Here is an 11,453-nt window from a genome sequence, read left to right on the forward strand (position 1 = left end):
CCTGTTTTCTGGTCAGGATTCTGCCAGCTCTACCTGAGTGAGAAGGACTACCCTCCCGGCTACGCCTTCGATGTGGAGGCCATGAACTTTCCAACTAGTGGCCTGTGCTTTGCGGGACTTGTATCCATGATAGATCCGCCCCGGGCCACCGTCCCTGATGCTGTGCTCAAGTGCCGCACAGCAGGCATCCGGGTATGCAACCAGGAAGGGGAGCAGGCAGGGGTGAGAACAGAAGTTAGCAGTATTTGGGGGTGACAAACCCTGTGACAGAGAACTACCTGAAAGTGGTTTGAACCAAAAAAAAGAATATATTGATTCATGAAACTGAAAAGTTCTGGGGAATGAAGCTTCAGGTATAGCTGGATCTAGGAGTTCAGTGTCATTAGGAATTTGCCTTTCTCCATGTCTTGGCTCTACTTCTCTCTCTGATGTCCTTATTCTCAAGCAGTCCCTCCATTTTGGTCGACAAAGATGACCACCCCTCAGCAGCTCCAACCAACATCCCACCTGTTTGGCCACCCCACAGAAAAAGAGTGCCTCTTTTGCTGTTGTCCCGGATTGGGTCACATGTTCCTCCCTGAACCAGTCACTGTGGCTAGGGGTGGGATGCCTCGGTTGGCTAGGTCTGGGCTTACTTGCCCATTCTTGGCTAGAGACCTCACTTCAACTCTGGGGGTGGGGGATGGTTCCTGAAAGACAAATCAAGAGTTGGGGAGCCAAGACTGAGCAAGCAACAGCCATGTCCTTCTCATGGTCTCTAAGACCCAGTCCCTAGAAGAGCTTGGCCCTGTTACCTTTCTAAGCTTATTGCTTAGCCACCCCCCTGCCTCACTTCTTTGTTTACCGCTTTCCAGTCATGCTGGTCTTCCCTCTACTCCTCCAACAGTTCAGGCATGTTCGCACCCCAGGGTCTTTGCATTGCCTGTTCCTGCTGTCACGAACACTCTTCCCTCAGTTTTACATGTGGCCAATTCTCTCACCTCTTTCAGACCTCTGCTCAGATGTCACTTTCTCAATGAGGCTTTCCCTGGACACACTTAAAATTGACACCACTTTTTCCACCCAACATTTGCCATCCCCTTTACCCAGGTTAAATTTTCCCCTCTCCTAATATGCTGTATCATTCATTCCTTTACTTTGTTTATTTTCTGTCTCCCACACTAGAGTGCCAACTCCACAAGAACAGAGATTTTTGTCTGTCTGCTTTGTCCCTGACATTTTCCAGGCACACAGCATGTGGTCACGACTGGTTGAATAAGTGAATGAGTGTATCAGTAGATGTCCACCAGGGAGGATGAGGAGAGTGGGCTGATCTGAAGGCAACAAGGGTCTGATGGTCCCCTCCCCAACAGGTGATCATGGTGACAGGTGACCACCCCATCACAGCCAAGGCCATTGCAGCCAGTGTGGGTATCATTTCAGAAGGCAGCGAGACAGTGGAGGACATCGCTGCCCGCCTCCGCGTGCCTGTGGACCAAGTTAATAAGAAGTAAGCCCCTTCTGCCCACCGCCCATGGTTCTCTCCACACCCCAGGCAGACTGAGGCCCTGGTGATGCCCTCCTACCTCCTTCCCAGGGATGCCCGTGCCTGCGTCATCAATGGCATGCAGCTGAAGGACATGGACCCGTCTGAGCTGGTGGAGGCACTGCGTACTCACCCCGAGATGGTGTTTGCTCGCACCAGTCCCCAGCAGAAGCTGGTGATTGTGGAGAGCTGCCAGCGACTGGTACGACTCTGCCGAGGAAGGCGGCCCATGGGCTGGGCTGGCCCTGGGTTGGCCTCTCACTGACCACCCCTTACCCGCACCCACTCCCTGCAGGGTGCAATCGTGGCTGTGACAGGGGATGGTGTGAACGACTCCCCAGCCCTGAAGAAGGCAGACATCGGCGTGGCCATGGGCATTGCTGGCTCGGATGCTGCCAAAAATGCGGCTGACATGATCCTGCTGGATGACAACTTTGCCTCCATTGTGACGGGCGTGGAGCAGGGTCCGAGCTGGGCTGGAGACTGGGGGAGGCAGTGTGGGCACAGGAGGAACTGGGCAGCGAGGAGTCTGAGATGTCTTCTGTAACCCCACAGGCCGGCTGATCTTTGATAACCTGAAAAAGTCCATCGCCTACACATTGACCAAGAACATTCCAGAGCTGACGCCGTACCTCATTTACATTACTGTCAGTGTGCCCCTGCCCCTCGGCTGCATCACTATCCTCTTCATAGAACTCTGCACTGACATCGTGAGTCTACAGCCCCAACGCTCCCACCCGTGCAGTGCCCACGGACAGACACTCTTGGACACAATGATACAGATGTGTGTACAAAGACAGGCAGATGCGGATATGCAGGCAGGCAGATAGGTAGTCCCAGACAGAACTACAGACGTGGACACACAGGTGGGCACTCAGGCATAGACACGTGGACTCAGGCATTAACACACATATCTGGTGAAATTTGGATCACAGATACCCTTCAACAGCCTTGACAGATAAACACTGTCAGGCCCCAAGGCAGACAGACAGAAAAAGAACCACAGATACAGGGATGCATGCAGCCAGATGCATGGCCACGTTGACTTATTTATTCAACAGCACTTGCCTAAGTGCCTTCTTTGGGCCAGACACGCGTTAATTAATTTTGTCCTCACAAACGCTCAGTGGGATGGGCTTTATTTATCATCCCCATTTTACTGATGAGCTAACTGAGGCATAGACAGGTCGAGCGGTTTGTCCCAGGTCACACAGCTAATAAGTGGCACACTGGGATTCGAGCCCAGGTAGTCAGGTGCCCCAGGGACTCTGCTCTTGATCAGTATACTCTGCTGCCATTCTGCAGTGATGGACAGATGGCGTGGGGGATAGGGAGGAGGACACAGGGACACAGAGACAGAAGAGATGCAGAGATAGTGACAAGGAGAGATAGGAACACAGGGATACAAAAGCAGAGACAGTCACAGAGAAAGAGACCAGAGACAGGGAAAAAGAAACAGTAAGGGGGAGAGAGAGAGGGAGAGAGAAGGTGGGGGAGGGAGAGAGAGAGAGAGAACAAGAACATGCAATAGTGGAGGTAAATCCAGATGTTCTGATGGAGGTGGATATCAGGTCAGATGTGGACACGGATGTGGACCGGACAAGACAACACACCTTTGTTGGAGGGATGGACCAAACATTGCTGTGTTGGATGGACTGGCTGATCCGTGCTGTCTAGGCAGGTCTGCCTGTGTGGTCACCTGCCTCGTAACCTCAGTCCTATCTCTGTCCGCTGGCAGGAGGTGGGGGGGAGGGGGACCCCAACAGGTAGGGGACAGGGGCTCAGGCAAACCCTTAACCCCAGTTCCCTCTGCTCCTGGCCAGTTCCCATCTGTGTCCCTGGCATATGAGAAGGCAGAGAGTGACATCATGCATCTGCGTCCCCGGAACCCAAAGCGCGACCGATTGGTCAACGAGCCCCTGGCTGCCTACTCCTACTTCCAGATCGGTGAGCGCCCATGGGGCCAGGGAGCCCAGGGCTCCCTGCGGGGCTGCTCACCTGCCTTGGAGTCTCTAACTGGGGCTCTGGCTTGTTCTAGATCCTGGGGTCTGGATTCGATCCTGGGTCTCTGTTGTTCTCTGAGTCTGTGTCTGCCATGATCCCTCCCTGTGTCCCTTCTCTGTCTCTGGCCCTGCTCTACATGACCCTGTCTCTGGGTGTGTGTCTCTGTCTCTCTCTGTGCCTCGTCTCTTATGTCCCTATTGATCTCTCTTGGGATCCTTGTCTTTGTGTCTCTCCATGTCTGTCACTGTCTGTGTCCCTGTGTTTGTGTCTCTGTTCCTCTCTGTGTCCCTACCTTTCAATGTCCTTGTCTCTCTCCATGTCTCTGTCTGTGTCTCATCCGTCTCCCTGTGTCTCTTTGCATCTCCCCCAGGTGCCATCCAATCATTTGCCGGCTTCACTGACTACTTTACGGCCATGGCCCAGGAGGGCTGGTTCCCATTGCTGTGTGTGGGGCTGCGGCCATACTGGGAGAATCACCACCTACAGGATCTGCAGGACAGCTATGGCCAGGAGTGGGTGAGCCCTCGCCCCACCCCATCCCGTGTCGCCCTCATTTCCAGTGCCACCTACCTTGTGGGTGGGCCCACACCCCATCCTCCACGTGTGACTGAGCTCAGGGAGAGCATCCCAGACTCTCTGCTGGTTCTGGGCCCTTTCCCACCACTGTCTTGAGCTCCAAACTCCTGCCGCTGATGGTCACAGCTGCAGATGTCCCCTCCCTGCCCTCCAGTAGCACATCATCTCTGGTGTGGAGCCGGGCCCCTATTCTGTTACTGTCACTGCAGTATCACGTACACAGAGTGTTTGCACATGTGGCGGGCTTTAATGAAGGTTTGGAGCCCGGAGAGGCTCGATTCGGTTAGCAGGTGTGTTTAGTGTGCCCTGCGGTGTTAGAGGTCAGGATATTCCCCTTAAACATTTGCCATCACGGTTAAGAATGCAGACCTTGGAACCAGACTTCCTGGATTCATGGTTTGCCACAATTCCTCACATGCTGTGTGACACGGGGCAAGTTGCTTTGCCTCTCTGTGCCTCAGTCTTCCCATCTGTAAGTGGAGATAATACTAATATCTACTTCAGGGACTTCACAGCGTGGTCCTCAGGCCAACAGCATCCCCTGGGAGCTTGTCTGAAATGCAAATTCTCAGTCCACACCCCAGGCCTCTGGGGATGGGGCCTGGAAGTCTGTCATAACCAGCCTTTCTGAGGATTCAGAAATGCTGAAGTGTGAGCACCACCAGTCTCCCTCCTACGCTTACCGGGGGGATTAAGTGAGATATACATGTGAGACGCGTGGTACCTGAAGCAGAGTTAGCGTTCCTGACGCAATTAGCTGGTATTATAAATAGTTACACTGAAGAAATGGTCTGAAGAGTGGTTGCCCCTTTTAAACGGGGCACGTGCTCTCTTCCCCATAGGCTCTTCTGGCCTACTTCACTCATTTTTGCCATCTGCCTGGGCACTGGAGTCACCGGACTTTGCAAATTCTGCCCTAGGAGCCCGATTCCCTTTTCCCAGGTGCCTTCTTGTGGGTGTCCGGAAGGTTCTACATCCCTCCTTTCATCATGAAAGCAATTGCCTGACCTACCACGTGCCCAGGTGTTGACATCTGTGCTTGCGAGACCAAGATGTCTAGGCCCCACATTCTTTGGTCCTGCAAACCTGGCAGACTCGTATCCGTCCTCTCCCCCACTCCAGCCTCTGACGTAAGGGAAAGAGCAGTCAGGGGTTCACGGTCCCAGGCCCTGACTGCCTGGCTGACTGCAGAGCCTCTCCATCTGGGCTCAGGATGCTTTTGCTCCCCTCTGGCCCACAGACGTTCGGGCAGCGCCTGTACCAGCAGTACACCTGCTACACCGTGTTCTTCATCAGCATCGAGATGTGCCAGATCGCTGATGTCCTCATCCGCAAGACACGCCGCCTCTCTGCCTTCCAGCAGGGCTTCTTCAGGTGTCCCTGGCCCGCCCCGCCCCTGCCCCGCCCTACCCTCCGAGCCCTGGCTCCAGCTCCCACCAGATCCTGTCTAGGGCTCACTGCAGCCAGCAAACGCCAGCACCAATTTGTGCATGTGTGGGTGCCAGGTGCTACCATTCCTTATCTATAGCTGGCTCCCGCCACCTGCCTCTCACCCGGCCCCTCTGCTTTCCTCAGCCAAAGGGGAGATGGGACAGGGCCAGCGTCCACTGTTGGAACATCTCCAGCTGACGTCCTCTGACCCTGCAGTGCCCTGCTTTCCGTCTGGTCCCCAGCTCCCCATGGCCTTTGTTCTGAACCCGCCATTCTGAGCCCGTCCCCTCCCGGCCACCCGCAGGAACAGGATCCTGGTGATTGCCATCGTGTTCCAGGTCTGCATCGGCTGCTTCCTGTGCTACTGCCCCGGAATGCCCAACATCTTCAACTTCATGCCCATTCGGTGAGGGGCTGTGAGCTGTGAGTGGAGGGATGGGCACAGGGACACAGACTTGAGGGTAGCCCTCACCTTGCCATCCCGCCTGTGCCTTCAGGTACCAGTGGTGGCTGGTCCCCATGCCCTTTGGCCTCCTCATCTTCGTCTATGACGAGATCCGGAAACTTGGAGTTCGCTGTTGCCCAGGGAGTGAGTGTGGAGACTGGGGGCCAGGGGGTGGGGGGGCTGGAACATTCTCACAACAGCTGCTCTGATCTTTGACCTCCAAACCCTTGACCCTCCGTATCAATCAGCAATAATCACGCCTTGGATAAACCTTATTGGCTATGATACCGCCACTGTGCAAAGCTTGACCCTCCGTATCAAACCTCCACCGATCCATACCTCTGAGCACCTCCCTGTTTTCCTTTCTCTCTCTCCCAGGCTGGTGGGATCAGGAGCTCTACTATTAGAGGGACCGCGGCCTTCAAGCCATCCTTGCATCCCCCACAGCAGAGGTGGGGGGCACGGGACCCTTTGGGCAGCCACCGGAACATCAAGCAATCAAGAGCCCTAGCACCACCTGTGTCTGCTCCTGCAGCCCATGGCACCCCAACTTTGCGGGACATCCCCACTCCCCTTCCCATCTGCGGAGAGCTTCCCCCCGTGGCAGAGCAGTCCTTGGGCCCAGTCCTCTGAGGGGGTGGGGGCTTCAGGAGGGAGTGGGAGCTTGCGGCTCCTGTGAAGGGGGGCCGTCCTTAGCACGCCAGGCTGGCAAGAGGGCTGCCTGGGGCTCTTCTTCCAACACACTTGTGCTGCGGGATAGTAATAAACCAGTTCACATTGACTATGCTTTTATTTTGTGCCGGGCACTGTCCTGTTTCTCGTGATCCCCTTTGACCTCCCACAAGCCTACAACTCAGCAGCTATTTATTTGTTCAGGTCTGTATCTCCGGTTCCTAGGACACAGCCTAGTGTGTAGTAGGTACTCATTAAACATTCCTGGGGGAAATGAATTCCCATTCCTTTGTCTAGAGTAACAGCATTTACAGGCGAGCTGGACATGACCACAGACAGGCACCCTCAGGAGTGATGCCTTTGCCCCTCTGCTAGCCTAGACACCACCTCTGGTCTCTCTCCTCAGCCTGCATTCTCATTCTCCCCTTGGCACCTTGACAGAATGTGTCAACATCTTTTCCACCTCAAGCAGCACCGTGCCACACCCGCCTCTCCCTTCACAGGGGTCTCCACTCCGGTTCCACTTGCTCACTCCTCTGCCGCTGCAGTGGGACCGACTCTGGAGGCTAAAGTCACAGGCCTCGTCCTCACATCCTTCTCTCCTGAAAAGTTAACTCTCCAACTGCTCGACACTGCCTTGACATCCGCCCCTCCACCCCGTCCCCTTCCTCACCTCTCTTCCTGGTTCTTTAGTAGGAGTCTCTCTGGCGGGACCCCAGGCTTCTCCTCCTCACCACAGCCCCCACTCCGCTGCCCCCATGGCCTGTTCTATCTGCAGTGGCTTCCACATCTGTCTCTGGTTCTCCCACTCCACATGGCCCAGCGATCCTCCAAACATGTCCCATCAGTGAGCCCTGGACTCCCTGCCCTTCCCTGGCCTAGAATTCTCCATGGTTCCTCCCTGCCCCTGCTGGCTTCCAGCCTCACAAGCTGCCTCGATCTTATTCCAATCAATTCTCGTTTCACTGGAAAGCCAGGCCTGCTCTCTGACCTCAAGGCCTTTGCACAGGCTTTGCCACCTGCTTTCTTCCCCTTGCCCCATTCGCTCATCCTTCAGTTCTCAGCTCACATCTCTCTTCCAGGGAACCCATCCTGTCCCCCAGGTTGGGCCCCCCAGCACCGCCCTGATCTAGCCTGTGCTCCCTCCATCTCAGCCCAACCGTTCTGGTCTCCCCGAGCCCCATAAAAGCTGGGATTATCCACAGATAGTTGGCCACCGACAGTGGCCCTGGATCAGAGTCTCTGCTCAGCAAATAGTTGTTGAATAGTCATTTCTGCAACTTTCACTCGTCCCCATACATGTCAAAGGCTAAGTGGGGCTTGGGATGGAGGTGTGGGAGAGAGATGCTATCAAAGATCTACCCAGCTGGGCTAGGAGTGCCCATATACTCTGTGACCAATCAGTCACTCCCCACCCCTCCAAGACACCTGTGGACCGTCTAGACTAGGGACAATGAAGAGGTGGCAGGGCTAGGTGGTGGTTTCCCCACCTGAGGGTAAATGCTCCCTCTGAACACATCAAGACTCCTAGCACAGCTGTGCTTAGTGCTTTCCTAAGCCCGGGGTTAAGCAACATTATGGCAGGACCTTGACAGCCTGGAGGGAAGAGACTGCCTAGGGGGCACTTGCCCTATCCTAGGCCTTGGGAGATCCCTGTGGGAATACCAGCGCTGAAGAGCACCTTCCTGGGCGGGCAGGATTTGCATCAAGGTGGAACATAAACATGACATTAAAGCCTTGCTTCTGACACATCCCCTCTGGGATGGGGAGGGAACGGGGCAGGCGGCTGGCCACTAGAACAGGGAAGGCCTGGGGTGGTGCTGGGGGAAATGGAGAGCACGTGAACTTGACCGGTTGACCTGTGAGCTGGGAGTCTTCTCACCCCCCACAGTCCTTGAAATGTGCATTCTCCTCCACCACCCCACCCCACATGCTACCCCAAGGATATAGCCTTGACACTCATGTGGTATTAGATAGTATGTGACTGAATCCAGTTAAAACCTCTCTATATAAACTTTTGGGATTTGGCAGGTGGGTGCAGAGATCCAGTCATCCTGGATAAGCCACAAGATAAGCCTTGTTTGTTTAAGTTCCGTTATTAAACTTGCCACCGACCAACTGGAGTGGCTGCCTCTTTCTTCTCTGCCCTCTGAATAATGAGGCTGGTCTCCGACTACACCTGAGAAGTTCCCAAAGAATTTGTGAAACAAGAGGTAGGGAGGGCAGCATCCAGGACGATGCCCAAGTTGGGCCCAGCTGCTGTGCTAGTTGGCTTCAGTGGTCTCTGTACTCCATACTAAGACTCCAGCCAGGATTTGATCTGAGGGCTACAGAACTGAACCAAAGCACCTCAGAGCTCATAAAAGTCTGCCACCCAAGGGCCAAACCCAGAATTCAGGTGGTTGGACTGTTCAGTATGCAATGGGGAATCCCAGAAGGTTGTAAGCAAGGAGGATGCACTAATAAAACTGGGATTTCAGATACATCCCCTTGGCCTCCATATGAAGGGTGGATTGGAAGGGGAGATTAGGGCTGAGAGTCTAGGAGGTAAGCAGCCAGGGAAGGGCCCAGGCTGTGAGGAAAAGCCTCTGAGAAATATATTCTTCGATTCTAGCTCCCTTCTATCATCTGTTCCCTGCCACTGCTCAAAGATTATCTATTCCAAGCCCCCAGTCTATCCTGGAAAAAGGAAGAGCCGGGGAACTGCTGCAGAACACAGGACAAACCAGTGTTGGCCAGTTTCCTAGCCTACCTGGCTTCAAAGCCAGAACAAGGGCCTCTAGAACCCAGTGAATATGGTATTGGTAGATAGTTCCAAAGAGAGAGAGCGAGAGAGAGAGAGAAAGATGGAGGCAGAAACAACTTTCCAAATACTGTTTACTTCACAGAAACCTGGAGGCAGGGAAAGGGTATGTGAATGTCTGAGACATCAAGCCTAGGAGTGCACGTTGACAACAGCGACATAGAGGGCGAGGGTGCTGAGGGCCAGCAGCCCTGTCACCACTGCTCGGGCCAGCAGTGCTGTCCAGCTGCCCAGGGAACAAAGGTGGACGAAGGTCCTGTAAGGAAACATCACAATGAGGAAAGGAGAATAGATAATCCACCCCTATTTGGACCCAACATCAAACCCCACCCAGCTCACTCCATGACAAAGGCCTTGTAGACGCTAAGGAACATCAGTAGGAGGACTGCTGGCCGAAAAGTGTGGTATAGGTCGTAGCGTGTTATCATCCAGACCTGGGCAGATGCAACGATGTAATGGACCTGCAGGGAGGTGGGAAGTCAGGACCAGGTTTTGGGAAGAGTACAGCCACCAGCAAAAAGGTGTGTGGGAGAACAGGACTTCGTACCAGACTGATGTTGGAGTCGATGCTCATCTGGATGTACTTCCAGTCAAACTCAATGCCCCGGGCTCCAACCCAGAGGGGGATGCAGCTGAGGAAGGCAAAGGGAGGGATTCTCCAGCACCCTCAGCACCCAGAGTCTGAGCCCCCACCCTCCAGCACCTCCTTAGAACCCAGGTATCCTTTCTTAGGAATCTGGGCTCCAGGCTGCTGCACACACCGGGACATAATGAGCTCGGCGGTGGCCCAGCCCAGGGCAGCAACCATGATCTTGTACTCCCCCTTGCCTGCATTCCGGGACATGACAAGGTTTAGGCCTATCAGGTCTGCCACATCCACGCTGGCCTTCATGAACTCCTGTGGGTCAGGTTGAGGCTTGAGTGAGCACAGGTGCCAGGGGGCCCCACTCCTACACTCCTGCCCCCTCCCTTGTCCCACTCACCCCAATGAAGTCATAGATGCCACCTTCCCAGGTGGGAAAAAAAGTGGCCAGGAACAGCATCTGAGAAAACAGAAAGATCACTGCAAGGTGAGAGGAATAACCCAGGTGGGATATGCAGGAAATTAGCGTGGGTGTGGAGGGTAGAGCTCTGGGGGTTCAGGGACCCTTGTGGAAAGGGAGCAAGAGGAGGGCAAGATGACAGGATCAGGGGAGACAAGGGGGCAGGGGTCTGAAGTGTGGGTTCCGTGGTGGTCACAGGGGATCGGGTTAGGCAAGGAGGTGCCGGAGCTAGCTATAGCTACCCCGGCAGTGTCAGCAGCACTGTGTGGACCTTGGGGTTAGTTCGCGGCTCCTGCAACTACAAAACACTCCACCACACAACTGAGTTTTCTCAATTTTACTAAACTGCTACACAAAAGTTGTTTGGAGACCTCGCCCCAAGTTCCGCCCCTTCCAGAGCCCATTTTTTCCAGGGTATTCTCAGGGGGACCCGAGGGCCCTCACCTTGCACAGCTGCACGAATAGGTAGGTGACCCCAGCCTGCACGCACTTCCAGAAGGCGTTGTACTCGGACCTGCAGGAGCGGGTGGTCAGGCTCGGCCCGGGCCCCCGCCCTCCCGCCCGCGGCTACCCCGCACTCACAGGCCGCTGCACTTGTACGTGATGAAGTAGGGGAAGTAGGCCAGGGCGAAGCAGTTCCCAAAGTGGAACAGGGTCATGGCGCCGGCCGCCGGGGCCCGCGGGGCGCGGGTCTCTTTCTCGGCCGGCCTGGTGCCCGAGCGCGGGGCTGGCACCCACCTGCCTCCGCCGCGACCCGCGCGGCCTTCTGGGAGCGAGGCCGGGCCGGCGCCGGCGCGCTGACGTCACGGCCCGCGGCCGGCGCCGGGAGCCTGCGCGGCCCCAGTGCGCCGGCGCGGAGCCAGGTAGGGCGGCGAGGTGTGGTCCCCCCGCGGGCACCGGCGGAGCGCGTTTGAGTGCGGGGCGCGCCGTGACCCCGTAGTGACCGGCGCAGAG

At 55.5% G+C, this 11,453-nt stretch overlaps 2 protein-coding genes across 4 annotated transcripts in view; one reads left to right on the top strand and one right to left on the bottom strand.

Moving 5' to 3' along the window:
- The window catches only part of ATP4A (ATPase H+/K+ transporting subunit alpha), a 100,813-nt gene extending 94,051 nt beyond the window's left edge, over positions 1-6,762 (top strand). For all 3 annotated transcript variants that reach the window (XM_045440926.1, XM_045440925.1, XM_045440924.1), the window contains 11 exons: positions 17-192; positions 1,353-1,489; positions 1,577-1,727; positions 1,821-1,989; positions 2,081-2,235; positions 3,349-3,472; positions 3,900-4,045; positions 5,346-5,479; positions 5,841-5,942; positions 6,034-6,125; positions 6,360-6,762. In XM_045440926.1, coding sequence (XP_045296882.1) covers positions 17-192; positions 1,353-1,489; positions 1,577-1,727; positions 1,821-1,989; positions 2,081-2,235; positions 3,349-3,472; positions 3,900-4,045; positions 5,346-5,479; positions 5,841-5,942; positions 6,034-6,125; positions 6,360-6,388 — 1,415 coding nt within the window. In that variant the 3' untranslated portion in view covers positions 6,389-6,762. The remainder of the gene's footprint in view (positions 1-16; positions 193-1,352; positions 1,490-1,576; positions 1,728-1,820; positions 1,990-2,080; positions 2,236-3,348; positions 3,473-3,899; positions 4,046-5,345; positions 5,480-5,840; positions 5,943-6,033; positions 6,126-6,359) is intronic.
- Positions 6,763-9,512: 2,750 nt separating this feature from the next.
- TMEM147 (transmembrane protein 147) lies at positions 9,513-11,270 on the bottom strand. The gene is made up of 7 exons (XM_045441230.1): positions 11,082-11,270; positions 10,944-11,013; positions 10,440-10,499; positions 10,218-10,354; positions 10,004-10,088; positions 9,796-9,917; positions 9,513-9,712 (listed from the first exon to the last, which is right to left on the bottom strand). Exons 1-7 carry the CDS (start codon positions 11,156-11,158, stop codon positions 9,589-9,591), a joined length of 675 nt encoding a protein of 224 aa, XP_045297186.1. The 5' UTR covers positions 11,159-11,270; the 3' UTR covers positions 9,513-9,588.
- Positions 11,271-11,453: the final 183 nt, after the last annotated feature.

The sequence above is a fragment of the Leopardus geoffroyi genome, chromosome E2, assembly GCF_018350155.1.
Source record: "Leopardus geoffroyi isolate Oge1 chromosome E2, O.geoffroyi_Oge1_pat1.0, whole genome shotgun sequence".
Lineage (NCBI taxonomy): Eukaryota > Metazoa > Chordata > Mammalia > Carnivora > Felidae > Leopardus > Leopardus geoffroyi.

What these genes read in the sequence shown, in the direction of transcription:
- TMEM147 (XM_045441230.1), bottom strand. Translation starts at nt 11,158, where the DNA reads ATGACCCTGTTCCACTTTGGGAACTGCTTCGCCCTGGCCTACTTCCCC. An exon ending in TATTCGTGCAGCTGTGCAAG is followed by an intron (nt 10,500 to 10,943) that starts GTGAGGGCCCTC and finishes CTGTTTTCTCAG; the next exon opens with ATGCTGTTCCTGGCCACTTT. An exon ending in TCGACTCCAACATCAGTCTG is followed by an intron (nt 9,918 to 10,003) that starts GTACGAAGTCCT and finishes ACCTCCCTGCAG; the next exon opens with GTCCATTACATCGTTGCATC.